General features: G+C 38.2%; 1 protein-coding gene across 5 annotated transcripts; it reads left to right on the top strand.

Moving 5' to 3' along the window:
* On the top strand, positions 722-22,760 carry LOC109722230 (transcriptional corepressor LEUNIG-like). Of its 5 annotated transcripts, none has more exons than XM_020250180.1 (19): positions 722-880; positions 1,728-1,825; positions 1,962-2,071; positions 2,498-2,947; positions 3,051-3,148; positions 3,323-3,410; positions 3,484-3,559; positions 3,979-4,028; positions 4,560-4,868; positions 5,511-5,717; positions 6,518-6,763; positions 7,107-7,182; positions 17,819-17,860; positions 17,985-18,094; positions 18,227-18,376; positions 20,894-21,049; positions 21,445-21,561; positions 21,804-22,010; positions 22,323-22,760. In XM_020250180.1, the coding sequence occupies exons 1-19, from the start codon at positions 849-851 to the stop codon at positions 22,464-22,466; spliced, it is 2,766 nt and encodes a 921-aa protein (XP_020105769.1). In that variant the 5' UTR covers positions 722-848; the 3' UTR covers positions 22,467-22,760. The 5 variants fall into 5 exon arrangements, with proteins under 5 accessions (XP_020105769.1, XP_020105772.1, XP_020105770.1 ...); XM_020250183.1 differs by lacking the exons at positions 17,819-17,860; positions 17,985-18,094; positions 18,227-18,376; ... (2 more) ...; positions 21,804-22,010; positions 22,323-22,760 and adding exons at positions 7,349-7,458; positions 7,591-7,740; positions 10,205-10,360; ... (2 more) ...; positions 12,966-13,025; positions 13,841-14,346 and having other exon boundaries at positions 5,649-5,717; positions 7,107-7,224; XM_020250181.1 differs by lacking the exons at positions 17,819-17,860; positions 17,985-18,094; positions 18,227-18,376; ... (2 more) ...; positions 21,804-22,010; positions 22,323-22,760 and adding exons at positions 7,349-7,458; positions 7,591-7,740; positions 10,205-10,360; ... (2 more) ...; positions 12,966-13,025; positions 13,841-14,346 and having other exon boundaries at positions 5,523-5,717; positions 7,107-7,224.

Below are 22,949 nucleotides of genomic sequence, written 5' to 3'. Positions count from 1 at the left end.
ATTTGGTATTAAAGATCAAATTATTATATTATTATCACACAAATGGAAGAGTTGGAAGGAAAATATATAAAGATATATATTTTTGCAATTTTTGTGGAACTGTAAAAATTATATCTTAATTGATTTTAGCGTAATTTGTATGATACAATATATTATTTACATTAAAAAAAATATTCTACTCTTTATACTTTTTTACCTAACTAATTAGATTAGGATCTTGAGATTCTACTATTATTAAATTTTGAGGGTGCGGTGCATTGAGATGTACTTATACACCGGGTTCGGGGAATGATTTTTCTGTATACGGACGTTAGGATAGCGGCGGATCTTATGTGGCGCATAATAACTTTATGATGGCGATTTTTATTTTTATTTATTATTATATTAATTAATTAATTATTTTTTATTTAAAGTTGATTGCTCGAGGTGAGGTGGCGGAGTGGCAAAATAGTAAATTAAAAAACATAAATAAATATTAATATTTTTTGGTCCTCGCGTTTCCTTCGCTTTTTCTCCTTCTTTATACACCTCTCCTCTTTTCCCCTCTTCTTCTTCACCTCTTCCGTTATTTTTAGGGTTTCGGGAAGGGTTTTTGGGGCCGAGAAAGCGAGAGGAGGATTCGAGGTACGAATTAGGGTTTCGGAGCTCGAGAGGAGGCGGAGAGCGGGGGGGTGGGGGGGTGGAGGGGAGGAGGAGGGGGCGGTGTTTGCGTCGAAATCGAGCTCTCTCCTCTCTCGGTGGTTCTCGTGGGAGAGGCGAGGGAGGAGAGGGAGCGTAGGAAGAGAGGAGGAGAGAGAGGGAAGAGTTGGGGAGGAGGAGTTTGGGCGATTGGAGGATTGGTCGCAATCATGTCGCAGACGAACTGGGAAGCGGATAAAATGTGAGATTCTGATCTCCTTTGTTGCATCTAAAGTTTTGGTTTCTGATGGATTACTTGTTCTTTTTTTTTGGGTATTTTATTTTTATATTAGTTTATTAATCTGATTTTAGGAGAAATTGGCGAGGATGCTTATCCTGGTAGGATTATTCCTTAGGGTTTTGTTGGGTTCCAGTATTTTTTTTTTTTTTTTTTTTTTAGTAACTTTAACTTCGCTTACTTATTTGTTTTTTTTTTTGACCCCGTTTATGTTTTCTTTTAAAAAAAATTAAGGTAAAAGAGCTTGTTTTAACCGAGTTGAGTAAATTATGAGTTCGAAATTGCTTGTTTGCTTAATCTCTGATTTTATCTAAATCAGAAGTATGAAAAGGAAACAACTTTTATTTCCTTAAAAAAAGGTAGAAAATAGAAGGAACAACTCAATAGTCGGTTTATTTGATTAATCTTGTGTAGGAAAACATGAAATATTTTCGTACAAAGGACTATCGATTTTCGGTAACATGAAATATTTTTGTACTCTGATTTTATTAATCTGGAACTAAAAAAGAAGTCAACTTGCAGTGATTCTGTGTTTTTTTTTTTTCCTTTTAAGTTTTGTCATCTCTGATCTTTCTTCAATCGCATCTCATCAACGTTTGCATGAAAACGATGGTTTTTTTTTTTTTTTTTTTGGTTGATTCTGTGTTTGGTAGTTTTATTTTCTTCGCTGCCCACTTTTTGTTCTTTCTCCTCTATTTGATTTGTGCCTTCGTAGTCCTTTCCCATAGTGCTATTTGTTTCTAAGCATTTAATGTTCTTACTTTATGAAAAAAGCAAATTCTCTAATTCTTTGGCTCTATGTGGAGAACAGGTTGGATGTATACATCTATGATTATTTTATGAAGAGAAATCTGCAGGCAACTGCAAAGGCCTTTCAAGCTGAAGGGAAAGTCTCCTCTGATCCAGTTGGTTAGTTACTGAGATTACTATTATTATTATTATTATTATTATTATTATTATTTTTGGCTGATGCTGTGGATATTATCAATGTTTCTTGTGTTTTCGAGTATTGTTTGATTTATGGAAGTATCTTTTTTTTTTTCAGCAATTGATGCTCCAGGTGGTTTCCTGTTTGAATGGTGGTCGGTATTTTGGGATATATTCATTGCAAGGACTAATGAGAAGCATTCTGATGTTGCGGCATCGTATATAGAGGCAAGAATTTATCACATTAGTCTCTATAAACCTTCTGAACTTACTATCCAAGTTAATGTGAGAAGGCAGGCAATGGTTTGACGACCATCTATTAAATAACATACTGGAGCTTTCGGTTTTAGCATTGCTGCTTTATTTACTTGCATGTTCGTACTTGAACACCATGCAGTGTGTGCGTAATCTTTTCATGCTTTTTAGTTGCTGCGTTCATTATATAGGTTCCTAACACTTGATTGTGAAGGAAGGACTTTTATATACTCTATACTCCCTGTTATTACTGACGGAAACTATTCTGGAATCATCCATGTAATAGACCGTCTTAAGAAATCATGCCACTGTGCCGTTTTAATCATTCTGTTCAACTTCTTGATTATGATCAATCTGCTATTTTAATCATTTTCTTAAACTTCTTGGTATTGGCCACAGACTCAACTCATAAAAGCTAGGGAGCAGCAGCAGCAGCAGCAGCAGCAGCAGCCACCACCACCCCAACAGCAGCAACAGCACCAACACCAAATTCAAATGCAACAAATGTTATTACAAAGACATGCACAACATCAACAACAGCAGCAGCAACAGCAACAGCAACAGCAGCAGCAGCAGCAGCAGCAGCAGCAGCAGCAACAGCAGCAGCAGCAGCAGCAGCAGCAGCAGCAACAACAGCAGCAGCAGCAGCAGCAGCAGCAACAGCAGCAGCAGCAGCAACAACGTAGGGAGGGGGCTCATCTTCTAAATGGTACTACCTCTGGGCTTGCTGGCAATGATTCCATAATGCGGCAAAGCCCTGGTACTGCTAATGCCTTGGCAACAAAAATGTATGAGGAGAGGTTGAAGTTGCCTCATCAAAGGGATTCTCTTGATGAAGCATCAATGAAGGTATTCACCTACAGAGCTGCATGTAGTGTTTGCTGCAGAAATATTTTCTTCTTTACCGTGCGCACCTTTTCTTTTCTTATAAATTCTTTTACGATCTGAAAAGCTTCAGTTGCAGCAACGATTCGGTGAAAATATGAGCCAGCTGGTAGATCCGGGCCATGCATCAATGTTAAAATCAGCTGCAACTGGACAGCCTTCAGGGTATCCTTTTCACCTGTGTATTATCTTTTAGTGTGTCTGCGTGATTCGGTGTGTGCCAGGGTTTTTCTTGTACCCTTGGCAGTGTGCATTTGATGTGCATATTTTTGCCTTTTGTTTGTGAAAGTGGTAGAAATTTAACTGTCTTGAGAAAGTAACAAATTGCTCTCAATGCAGGCAAGTTTTGCATGGGGCAAGTGGTGGCTTATCGGGCACTCTGCAGCAGGTTCAGGCCAGAAGCCAGCAACTCCCTGGGCCTGCACAAGTTAGTTTCTGTTAAATATGCTTTTATAGAGTATTTTCCTTATCCTTTTGCTGAGAATAGTGATTGTTGGCAGAGTATCAAGACTGAGATTAATTCAGTTTTGAACCCTAGAACTGGAGGTCCTGATGGATCCTTGATCGGCGTTCCAGGTAATGGCCAGTCTAATGCTCTTTTATTTTGTTTTTTTAACCTTTTTCACCCTCATCTTTCTCTTAAATTTTATATTGCTTTTCTTTTTCCATTTACTCGTTAGGCTTAGAACTGCTAACATCACAACGTGCTTTGCACATTTTTCTATATTTCACCCCCTTGCTGCTCCCAATTTTATTTTATTTTAATTTGATGTAAGGCAATGTCCTTTTTCTGGTGGTCTAGTTTAGTGTCTAGATCTACAACATAAAACTAAAAGCCACCGTAAATTTCACACTGCTCGTGTATTACCATGTGTAATAGTTAGTGTTTACAATGAAGAAACAACTTTTCTTGGTAGTTTGTATCAAAATTTTTAAGAAGTTCTTAACGTTTTCTGTTGAGCTTAATGGACTAACTAAAACTCTGTTTATTGCAGGATCAAATCAGGCTGGAAACAATTTGACTTTGAAAGGATGGCCTCTCACAGTAAGCTCCATATCGACTATGTTTATTCCCTCTTCTAGCATAGTGATTTTCTTTTTGGCAGCATTGCTTTGTACTTATTACACCCTATCCGAATTTCGTTATACAATGTTTTTGATTGGAAATGGACTACATTTATTCCCCGCTCTAAATGACTTATTTAAGAGAAATTGTATGAAGGTGTTACAATGTCCAGTAAATTATCACCCAAACAATGGGTTGTTATTCTGTAGTTATTTGATGTCATAGTGTTTCAAATTTATGTTTATTTTGCACTAAAGGTTCGCCACAGCTCATGTTTATGAATGCTAAGTGTTTCGAATTTATGTTTATTTTGCACTAAAGGTTCGCCACATCTCGTGTTTATGAATGCTTAAATCCATTTGCTTGTGCACTCGACTTGATTTTCTTCTGGGACTATTTAACGTTGTGAGGACTTTGTGTAAATGCTCATTACCGTGGGTCCTCTTTGTTGTTTTTCCTGTTGTTTTGTTCAAAATGCTTTCTGTTTACCTCTTTTTTATGACTTTGTAGGGTCTAGACCAGCTCCGTCAAGGAATTCTACAGCAGCAGAAGAATTTTATGCCATCCCCTCAAGCATACAATCAGCTTCAGTTTCTAAGTCCACACCAGCAACAGCTTCTGCTTCAGGCGCAGCAAAATCTCTCATCCCCTACAGCTGGAGATATTGATAGCAGAAGAATGAGAATTCTTATGAACAATAGAAACATGGTTCTTGGGAAGGATGGCCAGGCAAACAGTGTTGGTGATGTCATTTCAAATGTTGGATCTCCTATGCAGAGTGCTGGGATGCCTCGTACAGACACAGACATGCTAATGAAGGTGCAACTTACTCCACTCCTTCAAGTTGTTATTTCAGTTGCACTTTAAGCAACTAGGACATATTTTAAACTAGTTACTTGAGGTTAAAAGGTACAGAGCTTACCTGATTTATAGCACTGTTTGAAGTAGGTACTTCAATGATTTTCCTACCAAATTTATGGTAATTTTGAGTTGACTACCTCTCCATCAGAACTTAATGGTATTTGTAACTTATTATGCGAACCTAATTGAGAATTCTTTTCCTTGATGGAATAGTTGATAGCCATTTATTTAAGTGCAAATCATTATGTTGTGTTACAACTTAACAGAATTCTGAAATCAGAGTAACTATGAGGTTAGGTAGTAAACTGAAAAGTTTTAAAGTAGAGGTATCCATGTCAAAATGCACTATAGTTCAGATAAGGCCTGCACAGCTTTACCATTACGTGATATAGACATTACAAAACATTCCTCAATTAAATCAAACACAAGCACTCCTGTCACTCTGTTATCACATTTTGCTGTATCTTTTTTTGTACTGACAGGGTATAACTAGCAAAATCCAAAGAAAATTTTTTGCGTGTCCATGCACGTGTGTTGTTGAACAAATTTTGTTTGTTCTTTCTAGTTTCTTTTCCTTATATTGTTGTTTATGTGTAGTAGAAAATTGCTCAGTTACAGCAGCAGCAACAGCAACAGCAACAGCAGCAGCAGCAACAGAATAGCAGTCAACAGCAGCTTCAGCAGCATGCTATTTCGAGCCAGCAGTCCCAAAGTTCTAATCATCTCCTTCATCAACAGGAGAAACCTGGCACTGGAAGTGTAACGGTTGATGGAAGCATGTCAAACTCTTTTCGAGGAGCTGATCAGGTAAGTTTCTTTTTCATATTTTTTGGCTTATTTGTTGCTGAAATCATTAGTTGATTTTTCTTATTCTATGCTAAATCTACTTGATTAGAAACAAAGCTATTTCACATCTTTTTCTTTATTATTCATGGTGCCTAGCGACAATGTACTGTTTTCATCTTTCTTTTGTTGTTTTCTGTGAAAATTAGTTTTTTTAGGTATAATTAATGATTAATCCGTGTATACTTCTGAAGAGTCTTGTCCAGCTTGTTATGTTTGTGTTACATTTGGTATTTCCAGTCAAACGAAATCCTATTACTGATAGCATTTTGATCTTTAGTTTGTCTGCTATTGTTTATTTAGTTACTTCCTATCAAAAGCATGGAACAGAAAATGATTTAATGCTATGACATGACACAGGAACATCAATATGGCAAATTTTGTAGAAGTTGGATATATATAGACGCGCCCGCGCATGATAAAGATACAAAGGAAATTATTACGTAGTATAGTTGTCAATTGTTCATTTTCGCAGTTCTCAAAAAGCAATCATGGGGAACATTTTTCTATTTCTGGGGATACAAACTAGCAATATGCTGGAACTAGCATCAAAATTGCTTTGTCTAGTTTCTAAAAAACTATTTACTCTTCATCCAAATTGTTTGTAAAATGGAATCTAGATTGGATAGGATCTTATATTAAAAATCTTTTTCTGGATATGCAACTATATGATCTTTCAAAATGGGGTGTGAAGTCAACAAAATCATCCAATGTAAAGATATGGATACAGTAACTATCGTCTGTGATTTTCATCTAATATCTAGGTCTCAAAGAATCAAACCGGACGCAAGAGGAAGCAGCCTGTCTCATCCTCTGGCCCTGCTAATAGTTCAGGAACTGCAAACACCGCTGGGCCATCTCCGAGCTCTGCACCCTCAACACCATCAACGCACACACCGGGAGATGTTATGTCCATGCCACAGTTGCCGCAAAGTGGGGGCTCATCTAAGCCTTTGATGGTGTTCACTTCTGATGGTACGGGAAGTTTAACCTCTCCACCGAACCAGTTGGTAAGTGGTTCTCAGAAGTCTAGAAACCACATTATCTATATTTTATGTCTGTTTGCTCGAACTCTTAGTCAGCGCTTTGTTGGGAGATATAGTAGGGAACAGTGGTAGATATCCTCACCATCCCTTGAGATACAATGGAATATGTGCCATCTCCATTTTGAACTTAGTGGGGAATAAAGGCCCGAAGGGCAGCCTCTTGGCCTATCCCTAACCAAACATAGCGAGTACGACAATTAGAACAGGAGTTCCTTAGGATATTTGTTGCTATTCCCAATTATCCTTCCAAGCAAACACTAAATTAGACCTCTGTTTGGAAGTATGTGATACAAATATTCAATCACAGGCTGACATGGATCGCTTTGTGGAAGATGGTTCTTTGGACGACAATGTAGAATCTTTTTTATCTCATGATGACGCAGATCCAAGAGATACAATAGGACGCTGCATGGATGTCACTAAAGGTGCTTATTCTCTTCCCTTTTTGAAGTTCTTTGGCTCTATCTTGTAAAATGAATCAAATTAAATAATTAAGGTCTTCTAATTTCACCTGCTCATTTAATCGATGAACTGGCACTATGCTTTCAGGGTTCACATTTGCAGAGGTTGGAGCAACCCGAGCAAGTACAAATAAAGTAATTTGTTGCCACTTCTCCTCAGATGGCAAGCTACTTGCTACAGGAGGTCACGATAAAAAGGTCTGGGCTTTTTTATGTACTTTTACGCTGCAGTTTCATCAGCTGTGTGAGTGGCGGTCCTTCTAATGTTTACAGGGATTGACTTATGAAAATCAATTGTAGAAGTGTTTCATTGGGTATTCTGCGTTGCAGGCTGTTTTATGGTATACAGAGCCTTTGAAGCCAAAGTCTACATTGGAAGAGCATTCCTTACTGATTACTGATGTTCGATTTAGCCCAAGCATGCCCCGTCTTGCTACATCTTCTTTTGACAAAACTGTCAGGGTCTGGGATGCTGAGAATGTCAGTAAAAAAATTCCTTTTTTCAATGCTTTTCAGTAATACCTTTTTTGTAACCTTTCCTTTGTTGGACGTTACTATGTCGAGGTAGAAGTTACCTTTCATTATGTTGACTAATTATGACTTGAAGTCACTTTCCCTATGCATTATTCTGTTTGCATATCTTTTATGGCATTCTGTGAAGCGTTAAACTCTCTTTCCCTCCCTTTACGTAGTTAGACATGGAGAGGAAATCTAACTGTATTGTCGTCTCCAGTATATCTGGAGTTCAACCTTTTCAGACCAGTCTTGAGAGTTGTTAGCTTGGTCGTGGCTGTGCGTGTTAGACATTTTTGGTCTCCATAAAAATTAGCTTGGTTGTGATAGTGTGTGTGAGACTTTTCTTCACACATCTTCTGGTAAATGCAATTCCGAGTGGTAGGAATTAGTGACTGCAGAGTTCGCCTTCATAATTTGTTTGTTCTTCATTGCTACTTGTTCTTGCCTTTGAGTTCAATTTGCGTCTAAGCTTGTTTATTTAACTACTAATTGTTCTTAGTGATTCATGACTAGGTGAATGTCCAATTCTTTAATATTGCACTCTTTGTTGCATGGTCTAAATAATTATGTAGCAAGATTTAATGCCTTATTAAATGGCAACCAAAGTTGGCAAATTATATGTATAGGGGATTCTTTGCAGAGAACATTGGCAGCAGATTCTTTGTCTTTGTTTGAATCTGGAAAGAAGAATCTGTCAAGGAGAACAGGGTTTAAATGGCGAGCTTCAAAAGGGAAGTTGTACACAAATGCTCCATGTGTATTTAGGGAAAAATAGGTGTGTGACAGTGAGCTTTTACCTTGATAAGATGAGACTATATATTGCTATAGAACCTATTTCTAGAATTAGTTTCTTATTCAAGCTTATTGCCGATATTCAGGAGCCTATCTAATATTAAAGGTTAATTTGGATTGAAAGGAAAATTGAAGTTTTCAAATTCTGCGAGTGCTCAATCCTGTATTTCCATACCTAGAGGATGATGCTTTATGCATATCAGATAGAACATTGGCCGACCTACTTAGATTTGAAGAGTTCTCCTGGAGCATCTTATAGTTGATAGAGTAATTATTACAAGCAGATTTCCTCCAGAACAGTAGAGTTTCTTGGAATGCCAGGCACCAAAGTGGTGCGAAATAAGAAAGTTAATGCTACAGAAGAACAAAAATATGAAAATGTTCTGCACAATAATTTTTAATTATATAGTATTTAACGAATTAGAGGAGCTACAAGTCTATTATAATTTAGAGGGAAGAAGTCAGGATCATATATGCATTTTCATAGGACATTGGCGGTGGTACAGTTAGAAGAGGTAGCTGGATTCATGCTTAAAATAGGGAAAAAGTGTGAACATCAAAAGATTTCGGACAAATTTATGGAAGTTCTTTGTCCGTTCGATTATAAGGACCTGCAATACAACTATCACATGTTTAAAGCCTCTACTACTAGAAGTTGGGTGTCAATATGGAAAATTGGTCCAAAACCAGAAGATCTTAGCTTTGACCATAAATAATCTACAAGGAAAAAGTGTTTTGAGATTTTGATTTGAAATAGGGTCAAAAAGCCCAAAATTAATGTGGCGATCTTGATTAACATTTAGTCTCTAGGGCAATAGTTTGAGCCTCCTGCTCAGGAACATTGATGTACGAGGTAAAACTCTTCTGGGCAATTGTTTGCTCGTCCGGCTCATGTAGTAAACAAGTGGGGATTGAGCTTAGCCAAGCATGCTCATGTTTGGCTTGCGTAGGCTTGAAATACTATATAGATTAATGGTACGCGATAATATGATTTAGACTAGGGTTTTCTCAAAACACTGGTATCTTGGTGCTTCCGACTTTTTGCACGTTGGATTTGCATTGAGGTTCATGCATATGCACATGTTGAAGCTTGAAGAGTGGGATCTTGTTTCTTATTGGGGAGGGGCATGCATCTTAAAGCTGATGCGCACAGATCCCAATATGGATCTGGTGCGTGAAAAGTTAGAAGCACCTAAGGTACGGACTATTGCTTGTAGAAGCATCTTAACCTAGCTCTTGATAGAGTAAATATCTGTAAGAATCTATAAAATTAAGCAGTATATATATTTTCCAAGTTCATTCGGTATAATCTCTTTAATATTATTCCTGAGATGATCTGTTTAGCACCCTGTTCATGAGTCAGGTCGAATTTGACTTGAAACAAAATGTGGTAGGCTCCAGCTCAGCTTGATTATGGAACAAAACAAGCTTGATCGGAAAAGTTTATTATCTTTTTGTAATCCTATGCGGCAATTAATGTCATACTAAATGAGAGATTATCATATATGGCGAATTCTTTGTTGAGGAAGAACTTCTTTTACTACTATTAGTGCTTTCCATGAACAATGTTGAGTACCTTTATGCTGGTATTTCTACATGTACTATTCTAAATGGTGTTTTTGACTCCTATATGCAGACAGGCTATTCCCTCCGTACTTTTACAGGCCATTTTGCTTCCGTTATGTCTCTGGACTTTCACCCTAATAAGGAAGACCTGATTTGTTCCTGTGATGGCGATGGAGAAATACGTTACTGGAGTATAAATAATGGTAGCTGTACAAGAGTTTTTAAGGTACGAAGTACTGCATCCGTATATTGCTTGATCTCTTTTTTTTTTCATTTCCTTTGCAGGATTATGTTTTTACGTACACTGGGAAGTGAATTTTCTTTTCAAAAGATTAATTCCTTCAATATATACCCTTCTACTCGCACAAATGGCCCTTTATATGAAGTATTTTCTGATACAAAACCAACTTTCTCGTGGATTGAATTATTTCCCAACTTGAGGTGAGGATGTTTGTGTAAGAGAACCTTTCAAAGTATATATGTGAGATGTTCAGATTTCTAGGGGGTGTGTAAGTAATTTGTCTTGCGGGTATATAAATGTAAATTTTATTGTTTTTTTAGGGGCGTATCATGTATGCATTCTCTCCTCTTCTAGTTCTCATTCTATCTTTGCAATGTTAGGGTGGCACTACACAAATGAGATTTCAACCTCGTCAGGGAAGATATCTTGCCGCGGCTGCTGATTGCTCCATATCCATACTTGATGCGGAGACTCAGGCTTGCAGGCAGACACTACAGGTTTGTTTCAGCAGACATTAAAGATCCCTGTCGTGCTGTATGTGTTATATCTAGAATAGCAATACAGGCTTACAGACATTATTATATCCTATGTTTGTCATTTAAAACCCTTTTTGGTGATAACTTTTCAAAATTGTGTCTGCTTTACTTTCTTCTGTTGGTGTTTCCAGATGCATAAATTATATTTCACTTTTGTGAAAGATTATGTTATTCAATTAGACATTGTTGTCTAAATTTATCAGGGGCACACGAAGCATGTTGATTCCATTTGTTGGGATTTTACTGGCGAGTATTTGGCTTCCGTCAGTGAAGACTCCGTCAAGGTGTGGTCGGTTGGTTCTGGAAGTGAAGGCGATTGTGCATACGAGTTGAGTTCAAATGGCAACAAGTTCCACTCATGTGTTTTCCATCCGAACTATCCATCTTTGCTTGTTATTGGAGGTTACCAGGCAAGTTCCTTGCTTTTACATTTGCGCCAACTTCCCACTCTGTTTTATGGCTAATTATTTTTTTGAGAGAGATAGGTAGCACGCTACCCGCTTCGTTTAATTTATTTAGAAATAAACTTAGCTGGAAATGTGAATCAACTAGGATTCGAACTTGGGTCTCGGGTACCAACCACCAAGCCCTTTGCCACTTGCTCTAGGGACGGTCGGTGGCACAAGTTAGATACTCTCTATCGATCCTCATGTGAAACTTGAATTGCACATATATCTATTTTCTATTAGTCCTCATTTTGTGAAAATTGAAGCAGGAACATGAAATTTAGTATTGAAACATGATTAGGAGCATGAGTATGAATATAAGCCTAGCTATTGTGACTCATTTATAGCATTTGAAAGATATTACCTGATTGTTATTCCTCTCTTGCGTTGATCATACTATGTATCACAGGATCTTTTTGGATATTTGATATTGAGTTGAGACATGTGTCGACTAGCTCCTATGGATATTATGTGTTGAGTTGATCATAGTATGAGTAGTTTCTCGTGATTATGGATTATAGCCTGCAGATGCCATCTTGAGTTGACAGGATATGTGATATGATACTCGGTAGTGGTCGCTCCTCTCGAGTGCCGCTTCGGATGCTGGCCAGTGATAGTTGAGATAGTAGCGTAGGGGTCGCCGTCACACCTGCGGGAGTGTGTCCGCGCACTAGGCAGGCGCAGGCTTGACCGGACCTATGAGTCGATCATGGCGATTGGGTTTCATGACTGTATTTCTTTATTCTTATATATTGAAATGGCCATATAAAAGTAATTTGACATGTAAATTTAGAAGTGTATAACTGCATATGATATTCTATCCTATGTCTTCACTAGTAATATGTATATTGCTTTCATGTTCCTATATGTGGCAAATACCTAGAAGACTATTTGACAGTAGTTGAGTTCTTGTTAGTTTTATGCTTTTAGTTTAATGTATATCGCTCTTTCATTTACCTTTGCTCATTTAGACCTAGTAGGAAGGTCGTTGTCGTCGCCGACCGTACCCACTGGGAACTGCTATTAGTAGTTCTCACGTCCTCTTGTGGTCTCCTTTTTTAGTGACAGGTACATCGTCAGTTGAGCGAGGTAAGGGGATTGCGCCTAGTTAGCCATCCTATCAGTATTCTTACTTGTAGCGGACTCCTAGATAGCGAGCTACCGTACTCTCTTTTGGACTGGCGCGGGCCAGGGCCATTTGCTTGTACTTGATTTTGGGCGTGGAGTTGTGTATCTTGTTACTAATTTCTTGTTGTTCGGTGGTTTAGCTTATGTATAGTGCTTTGCTACTCGTCTTTTGGCTTTTAATGACACTTCTTAATACTTGTAATGTGGACAATGGTTTCTTGTAACTCTTGAAAACTGTTAGATTATGTTGCCGCTTCGTTCGGACAGGGAAAACTCTGTCCGTTCGGCGGGTCTGTTAGCGTCCCGCAGTCTTCCGTTGCGAACTCGGGGTGTGACACTGTCTCTTTGATTATTTTCCATCCGTTAGATCATACTATTTTACAAACCACCCACTCAACTATAGGGGACCACCATCATCCTAATTGGGAACCACTATCATCCTAACCGCATATCCCTTTATCCAACGGTCGAAAAANCAAGTTCCACTCATGTGTTTTCCATCCGAACTATCCATCTTTGCTTGTTATTGGAGGTTACCAGGCAAGTTCCTTGCTTTTACATTTGCGCCAACTTCCCACTCTGTTTTATGGCTAATTATTTTTTTGAGAGAGATAGGTAGCACGCTACCCGCTTCGTTTAATTTATTTAGAAATAAACTTAGCTGGAAATGTGAATCAACTAGGATTCGAACTTGGGTCTCGGGTACCAACCACCAAGCCCTTTGCCACTTGCTCTAGGGACGGTCGGTGTTTTATGGCTAATTATTAATCGGGTCCCTATGTGCCAGTATTGCCTCATAATATTCGACTAATCCTCACCGATTGATTTTTCTTGTGTTTTCTGTATGGTAGAGAATTATACATGTTTTACGTGCCTTATAATCAAGGATTTAAGTGCCGTGATACGGGATCGTGTTGGAAACTTGCCGGCATGGTACGACATGGTGCGTGCTGAGCCGTGCCGATGCGTGCCGGTCAAAAATTTTTTTTCGTGCCGACACATTATAGCATGAAATATTTATTTTCTTTAGCAACAAAATATTCTAATTATTTATTATGTTTTTTTATCACATCTTTGAACTTTATTTAGAAAATTACTTACTAATTTAAAGAATAGAAGGTTTTAAGCTGTGCCATCGGCATGGGGTCTGTATCGTGCCCGTATCTTGTTGGCACAGTACGGCACGGTGGATATGGCCCGTGCACTTAAAACCTTGCTTACAATTATTCCAAATTTGTTGTAGTCAATGAGAACATTAGACTCTTCTAGCCAAGTGATATAGCACTGTTCTTTAGGCTTAGAAGTTGCTTTCCCTCTCTACACCGATTATTGATTGTGATCATTCAATTGTGCAGTCTTTGGAACTATGGGACATGCCGGAGAACAAGACGATGACGCTCGCCGCGCACGAAGGCTTGATAGCGTCCCTAGCGGTGTCGAACACGACAGGATTGGTCGCTTCCGCAAGCCATGATAAGTGGGTCAAACTCTGGAAGTAAACTCGTCCGGAAATCAACCATTTTCGGAGCTACAGTTCAGCTCCGGCATCAGCATCAGCGTCTCTTCGGTGAAAGAAGAAAAGTGAAGTTCGCAGCCTCAGATGATGGGTTCCAGCTAACTTAAAGATAGGTTTGAGTTGATTGTGGGATGAAACTTTACTTGCTGTGTTTATTTTTTTTCGGTTGCACTTTGCCATACATAGCTAATTATATATTTCTTACATGCTTTACTGGGCTAACAAGTTTTGTATATACTATGGAGAAAATATGGAGATAGTTAATATCCTCTCTCAAAATCTCTCACAACTTTCATTGCCTTATGGTAAAATATGCAGATGATGGCCCCTGCTATTCCGATATTACTTCTTGGTCCCTGTAATTTTTGCTCCCATATTTTACTCTATAACTTTTCGTGTATAGTTTACGTCAAGCATGATTAGAGGGTGAAGTTCTTTTTCGTTCGAGCTGCTGGAAACTGAATTGTGATATTCGCCAAAGTTTAAGGCCTCTTTAGAGCGATAAGTACAAGGGTTGTTTATTTTTTAAAAATAAATTTAGTTAGAAATATCAAATAATTATGCTTCCAATGTAAAGGATGTGAGCAGCAGACACGAGTTCAGTGCGGACGCGCCTGTATCTGACATGAACATACGTCCGATATGAACACATGAGTTCAATACGGACGCCCGCGTATCTGACATGAACATACGTTCGATATGGACACATGAGGTTTATAAAAGTGTTCATAATGCACAGTAATTTTTTTAAAAAATTTATGAAAGTGTTCATAATGCACAGTAATCTAAAAAAAAGTTAGAGGCCGGTCTGTGATGACGACGTGGTGAACGAAGTCCACTTACCGAATGCTGGACACGCCGCCTTAGTTTTGTTGGAGGTTAAGGGGTGGAATAATCCCTTGGGGTTAGGGTGAAATATTTCACCCCTTAATTTCCATTTTATTCCCAAATATTTCACCTCAAATGGGTTATCCCGATTAGCTAATTCCATCAAATTTCAACCAAATATTATTTTTTATTCATAATAACCTACTATTTTTCTTATCCCACCTATTCAAACTAAACACTATTTTTTACTATTCTGGACTAACTCCAATCCCCAACCAAACAAAAAAATATTCTAATTTCACCAAAACCCTAAATTTAACCCTAAACTTAATTCTATTTCTAGAATAATTAATTTTTTCTTAACTCCGGACCAAACGGTAGCGCAAAGTTTTGTGAGCGGCAATCCAACTACAGGGGTTAGTGGCCTTGTCCGATCACAGCCGTCCGTTTTGTGCATCTAACCCTGATCATCATCATCGTCATCGGCGTCATCGTCGACGTCGCTGCCCACTCCTCTTCTTCTTTCCATTTCCCTTCTCTCTCGTTTTCTCCTCCACTCCCCGCTTCTTCCTAGGGACTCTGTGTGTGTGTGTGTAGAGAGAGAGAGAGAGAGAGAGAGAGAGAGAGAGAGAGAGAGCGCTCGCGATCTCCCTCTCCGTGCCCTGCAGCGGTGCGATTCCCCCCCTCCGCGAGTTTGACATTTGCGGTGAGCAATTGCTTCGTCCCATCTCTTCTCCGTAATCTCTCTTTCGTTTTAATTTGTTCTCTCTAATTCGTAACCCTAGGAATAGTAGAGCAGGGTTATGTATAATCTTCTATACATGCGAACACATGAGTGAAACAATAACAAAGGAGTGATCGAGCACACCTCAAAAAATAAAAAAGGAGTGAAACAATTCTCTTAGATGATGAGAAAAAAAAAGAAGATTTTAAAAAAACAATAGAAGCAAAAAATTATTCCCCCCCATTGAAGAGAAGAGAAATGGTATTTCTAAGGGTGTTTATTTTTTTGCATTTAGCTCCCTTGGAACTTTTTATTTTACAACTAGCCTAACAAATTTATATTTGCATAAGTAACTCCCTTCTTGCCACACGAGCGCTTATGTGGTGTTTTTAAGTTGAACACGGTAATTGGATCACCGTGTTTCTTTTTTATTTTTTTATTTTTTTATCGCCTCTAAGTTAAAAAAAGAGGGAAGAGAATATAAATACGAGAACGGTGATTGAATTACTGTATTTAAACATGATAATTCAATCACCATGTTTAACTTAAAAATGCCAACGTGACGCTTGTGTGGTAAAGAGGAGGCCATATATGCAAATATAAATTTGCTAGGGCTATTTATAAATTTTCTTTTTTTGAGGGTCCTAAATGCGAAAAAAGCCCCTGATAATATTATTTTCTCTCTCTTTTTATTCATTTTTGAAAAATAATATTTTTCCTCCTATTTTATTTTTGTGTTTTCTTGCTTATTTATCTCTTACTACTATTCAAAATTTTCAATTTTATCTTGAAATTACTAAAAACCCTTCTAAAATCCAATCACATTAGTAACTTCGAAGAAAAATGGGATATTTGAAGGAATTTTTAAAAATCAATAAGGGTATTTTAGTCCTCCAAGGAGTAAATAAGATATTTTTGAAATTTTGAAGGGCATATTAGATATTATCCTTTTTTTGTCATTCCTTAGATAGCAAGTTCATCTAAACAAATAAAAGTAATTATCTAAACAAATAAAAGTAATTTTATTTGTCCATGACTTTTTTCTCTCTTCACTGGTTTTTTTATATATCTTAAGTTCTGTTATATTGTTTTTTATTTTCTTTTCATGCATTTTTTTTTTCTAGTGGAAGAATCCGCAGACATTTCTTTTAATCTTCGTGATATGCTTTATGCTGTAAATTGTAGGGCTTAGGGCTTAGGATTTAGTGTTTTGTTAAACTTTTGTACTTTTTTAAATTATTAAAATTTAAAAATTATAAAAAAAATTACCTGCAGTGAAGTGCGGTCCTATTCTAGTTACAATGAAACTTAAGGAGGGTTACCTATGCACGTGAGAGCGCGAGGGTTTTTGTCACGAATAGCAGCAGATCAAGATCTACGAGTCAATTATATTAATGCACTAAACCTTTTTAATATCCAGGAAGCATGAAACGAGGACGACCCTCATCCAGGAACGGAGCTACAGGTTCCAACAATTTGGGGCCCTCCAGTTCCGATGAGGTTAGAGAGCTTCGCGAGCAGGTGACGGCCCTTGCTGCTGTTGTTCGGCGGCAAGGGCAACAACTTGCAGCACTGCAGGAGCTGCTGCGGCAACAAGCTGCCGCCGCCATAGCACAACTGAACCCAAACCCTCCTCTGCCGCCTTTGCGACTTGCTGCCGATAATCTTCCGACACCTTCCCCACGTACTGCGGTCGCGACTAATCCGCCCGCAACAATTGACCTAAATGAGACGGACGCTGTAGCGGAGGACGCCGTAGCAGGTATAACAATCTCTGTATTGGCATTCGTGCTGAAATTTTATCTGACGTTTCTCTTATTTTTTGTAAGTTTGCATCTACACATGGAAAAAGTCTAAAATGCATTAGTTATGTTGCTAATGTGGCGTATCCAACCAATCGGATTATTTTCTTTGGGTTCACCCATCCCATCATAGTTGTTAGGAAAATATTTTTATTATATACTTTTCTCTCAAAAAGAGAGATGTGATTAGCTAGTTGTTAATGATGTAGTGCAAGTGTGATACAGTAGACTACCAGATATGCTAAGCTTTGCCTGGTGTAGTTGGGTGAGCGAGAAATACGGGCGGACCTTCTAATTCTACCATTGTAGGGGTTTGACGTGATACTTGGTATGGACTGGCTCACTAGGCATGTAACGTAAGATTCCTGGTTGGGGCGTGATACTCTATGCTGTAAATTGAATCGAATGAAATAATTAAGGTTTTCGACTTTCACCTGCTCTTTTTTATCTCATGATGACGCAGATCCAAGAGATACAATAGGACGCTGCATGGATGTCACTAAAGGTGCTTATTCTCTTCCCTTTTTGAAGTTCTTTGGCTCTATCTTGTAAAATGAATCAAATTAAATAATTAAGGTCTTCTAATTTCACCTGCTCATTTAATCGATGAACTGGCACTATGCTTTCAGGGTTCACATTTGCAGAGGTCGGAGCAACCCGAGCAAGTACAAATAAAGTAATTTGTTGCCACTTCTCCTCAGATGGCAAGCTACTTGCTACAGGAGGTCACGATAAAAAGGTCTGGGCTTTTTTATGCACTTTTACGCTGCAGTTTCATCAGCTGTGTGAGTGGCGGTCCTTCTAATGTTTACAGGGATTGACTTATGAAAATCAATTGTAGAAGTGTTTCATTGGGTATTCTGCGTTGCAGGCTGTTTTATGGTATACAGAGCCTTTGAAGCCAAAGTCTACATTGGAAGAGCATTCCTTACTGATTACTGATGTTCGATTTAGCCCAAGCATGCCCGGTCTTGCTACATCTTCTTTTGACAAAACTGTCAGGGTCTGGGATGCTGAGAAGGTCAGTAAAAAATTTCCTTTTTTCAATGCTTTTCAGTAATACCTTTTTTGTAACCTTTCCTTTGTTGGACGTTACTATGTCGAGGTAGAAGTTACCTTTCATTATGTTGACTAATTATGACTTGAAGTCACTTTCCCTATGCATTATTCTGTTTGCATATCTTTTGTGGCATTCTGTGAAGCGTTAAATTCACTTTCCCTCTCTTTATGTAGTTAGACATGGAGAGGAAATCTAACTGTATTGTCGTCTCCAGTATATCTGGAGTTCAACTTTTTCAGACCAGTCTTGAGAGTTGTTACCTTGGTCGTGGCCGTGCATGTTAGACATTTTTAGTCTCCATAAAAATTAGCTTGGTTGTGATAGTGTGTGTTAGACTTTTCTTCACACATCTTCTAGTTAATGGAATAACGAGTGGTAGGAATTAGTGACTCCGCAGTTTGTCTTCATAGTTTGTTCTTCATTGTTGCTTGCTCTTGCCTTTCTTTTTTTCTTGACTTGCATATCCTATCATTCTCTGCTGAATTATAGGCTAATTGATTTCAATTTGCATCTAAGCTTCTTTATTTAACTACTAGTCATCCTTAATGATTCGTGACTAGGTGAATATCCAATTCTTAAATATTCTACTCTTTGTTGCTTGGTGCAAATAATTATGTAGCAAGATTAATGCATTGTTAAATGGCAACCAAAATTGACAAATTATATTTACAGAGAATTCTTTGCACAGAACATTGGCAGCAGATTCTGTCTTTGTTTGAATCTGGAAAGAAGCTGTCAAGGAGAACAGGGCTTAAATAGCGAGCTTCGAAAGGCAAATGCTTATGTATATTTAGGGAAAAATAGGTGTGTGGGAGTGAGCTTTTACCTTGGTAAGACGAGACTATATATTGCTATAAAACCTATATCTAGAATTAGTTTCTTATTCAAGCTTATTGCCGATATTCAGGAGCGTATCTAATATTAAAGGTTAATTTGGATTGAAAGGGAAATTGAAGTTCTCAAATTCTACGAGTACTCAGTCCTGTTTTTCCATACCTACAGGATGATGCGTTATGCATATCACATAAAACATTGGTCGGCCTAATTAGATTTGAAAAGTTCTCCTGGAGCATCTTATAGTTTGACAGAGTAATTATTACAAGCAGATTTGATTTCCTCCAGAACAATAGAGTTCCCAACATTGTGGTTTGTAGTTCTTGGAATGCCAGGCACCAAAGTGGTGCGAAATAAGAAAATTAATGCTACAGAAGAACAAAAATATGAAATTGTTCTGCACAATAAATTTTAATTATATAGTATTTAATGAATTGGAGGGGCTACAAGTCTATTATAATTTAGAGGGAAGAAGTCAGGATCATATGTGCATTTCCATAGGACATTTGGCGGTGGTACAATTAGAAGAGGTAGCTGGATTCATGCTTAAAACAGGGGAAAGGTGTGGACATCATAAGATTTCGGACAAATTTATGGAAGTTCTATGTCCGTTCGTGTATAAGGACCTGCAATGCAACTATCACATGTTTAAAGCCTCTACTACTAGAAGTTGGGTGCCAATATGGAAATTTGGTCCAAAACCAGAAGATCTTAGCTTTGACCATAAATAATCTACAAGGAAAAAGTGTTTTGAGATTTTGATTTGAGATAGGGTCAAAAAGCCCAAAATTAATGTGGCAATCTTGATTAACATATAGTCTCTAGGGCAATAATTTGAGCCCACTGCTCAGGAACATCTCATGTACGAGGTGAAACTCTTCTGGGCAATTGTTTGCTCATCTGGCTCACGTAGTAAACAAGTGGGGATTGAGCTTAGCCAAGCATGCTCATGTTCGGCTTGTGTAGGCTTGAAATACAATATAAATTAATGGTACGTGATAATATCTAGGGTTTTCTCAAAACGCTGGTATCTTGGTGCTTCCGACTTTTTTGCACGTTGGATCTGCATTGAGGTTCATGCATATGCACATGCCGAAGCTTGAAGAGTGGGATCTTGTTTCTTATTGGGGTGGGGTATGCATCTTAAAGCTGATGCGCACAGATCCCAATATGGATCTGGTGCGCGAAGAGTTAGAAGCACCTAAGGGACGGACCGTTTCTTGTAGAAGCATCCTAACCTAGCACTTGATAGAGTAAATATCTGTAAGAATCTATAAAATTAAGCAATATATATATTTTCCAAGTTCATTCAGTATAATCTCTGTAATCTTATTCCTGAGATGATCTGTTTAGCAACCTGTTCATGAGCAGGTCGAGTTTGACTTGAAACTAAATGTGCTAGGCTCCAGCTCAGCTTGATTGTGGCACAAAACAAGCTTGATGGGAAAAGTTTATTATCTTTTTGTAATCGTATGCGGCAATTAATGTTATATTAAATGAGAGATTATCATATATGGTGAATTCTCAGTTGAGGAAGAACTCCTTTTACTACTATTAGTGCTTTCCATGAACAATGTTGAGTACCTTTATGCTGGTATTTCTACATGTACTATTCTAAATGGTGTTTTTGACTCCTATATGCAGACAGGCTATTCCCTCTGTACTTTTACAGGTCATTTTGCTCCCGTTATGTCTCTGGACTTTCACCCTAATAAGGAAGACCTGATTTGTTCCTGTGATGGCGATGGAGAAATACGTTACTGGAGTATAAATAATCGTAGCTGTACAAGAGTTTTTAAGGTACAAAGTACTGCATCCGTATATTGCTTGATCTCTTTTGTGTTCATTTCCATTGCAGAATTATGTCTTTACATACACTGGGAAGTGAATTTTCTTTTCAAAAGATTAATTCCTTCAATATATACCCTTCTACTCGCACAAATGGCCCTTTATATGAAGTATTTTTCTGATACAAAACCAACTTTCTCATGGATTGGATTATTTCCCAACTTGAGGTGAGGATGTTTGTGTAAGAGAACTTTTCAAAGTGTATATGTGAGATATTCAGATTTCTAGGGGGTGTGTAAGTAATTTGTCTTGCGGGTATATAAATGTAAATTTTATTGTTTTTTGAGGGGCGTATCATGTATGCATTCTCTCCTCTTCTAGCTCTCACTCCATCTTTGCAATGTTAGGGTGGCACTACACAAATGAGATTTCAACCTCGTCAGGGAAGATATCTTGCCGCGGCTGCTGATTGTTCCATATCCATATTTGATGCGGAGACTCAGGCTTGCAGGCAGACACTACAGGTTTGTTTCAGCAGACATTACAGATCCCTGTCGCACTGCATGTATTATATCTAGAATAGCATTGCAGGCTTACAGACATTATTATATCCTGTGTTTGTCATTTAAAACCCTTTTTGGTGATAACTCTTAAAAATTGTTTCTGCTTTACTTTCTTCTGTTGGTGTTTCCAGATCCATAAATTATATTTCACTTTCCTGAAAGATTATGTTATTCAATCAGACATTGTTGTCTAAATTTATCAGGGGCACACGAAGCATGTTCATTCCATTTGTTGGGATTTTACTGGCGAGTATTTGGCTTCCGTCAGCGAAGACTCCGTCAAGGTGTGGTCGGTTGGTTCTGGAAGTGAAGGCGATTGTGCGTACGAGTTGAGTTCAAATGGCAACAAGTTCCACTCATGTGTTTTCCATCCTACCTATCCATCTTTGCTTGTTATTGGAGGTTACCAGGCGAGTTCCTTGCTTTTACATTTGCACAACTTCCCACTCCGTTTTATGGCTAATTATTAATCGGGTCCCTATGTTCCAGTATTGCCTCATAATATTCGACTAATCTGTGCTGACTGATTTTTCTTGTGTTTTCTGTATGGTAGAGATTTATACATGTTTTACGCGCCTTATAATTATTCCAAATTTGTTGTAGTCAATGAGAACATTAGACTCTTCTAGTAGCGAAGTGAAATAGGCACTGTTCTATAGGCTCATTAGAAGTTGCTTTCCCTCTCTACACCCATTATTGATTGTGATCATTCAATTGTGTAGTCTTTGGAACTATGGGACATGTCAGAGAACAAGACGATGACGCTCGCCGCGCACGAAGGCTTGATAGCGTCCCTAGCGGTGTCGAACACGACGGGATTGGTCGCTTCCGCAAGCCACGATAAGTGCGTCAAACTCTGGAAGTAAACTCGTGCGGAAATCAACCATTTTCGGAGCTACAGTTCAGCTCCGGCATCTGCGTCAGCATCTCTTCGGTGAAAGAAGAAAAGTGAAGTTGGCAGCCTCAGATGATGGGTTCCAGCTAACTTAAAAATAGTTTGAGTTGATTGTGGGATGAAACTTTACTAGCTGTGTTTTCTCCTTTCGGTTGTACTTTGCCATACATAGGTAATTATATACTTCTTACATGCTTTACTGGGCTAACAAGTTTTGTATATACTATGGAGAATATATGGAGAAAGTTAATATCCTCTCTCAAAATCTCTCACAATTTACATTACTTTATGGTAAAATTTGCAGATGATGGCCCCTTCTATTCCGATATTACTTCTCGGTCCCTGTAACTTTTGCTCCCATATTTTACTCTCTAAAAACTATGTTTACGTCAAACATGATTAAAGGCATCTAAAATATGAAACGGATTTACTAGTTGCATTATTCAAAGTGACT

The sequence above is a fragment of the Ananas comosus genome, linkage group 16 (genome assembly GCF_001540865.1).
Source record: "Ananas comosus cultivar F153 linkage group 16, ASM154086v1, whole genome shotgun sequence".
Lineage (NCBI taxonomy): Eukaryota > Viridiplantae > Streptophyta > Magnoliopsida > Poales > Bromeliaceae > Ananas > Ananas comosus.
The sequence above is the reverse complement of the archived record's forward strand: the minus strand, read 5'-3'. Positions and strand labels throughout refer to the sequence as shown.

What these genes read in the sequence shown, in the direction of transcription:
- LOC109722230 (XM_020250180.1), top strand. Translation starts at nt 849, where the DNA reads ATGTCGCAGACGAACTGGGAAGCGGATAAAAT. An exon ending in AGTCTCCTCTGATCCAGTTG is followed by an intron (nt 1,826 to 1,961) that starts GTTAGTTACTGA and finishes TTTTTTTTTCAG; the next exon opens with CAATTGATGCTCCAGGTGGT. An exon ending in GCTGTACAAGAGTTTTTAAG is followed by an intron (nt 21,050 to 21,444) that starts GTACAAAGTACT and finishes TTGCAATGTTAG; the next exon opens with GGTGGCACTACACAAATGAG.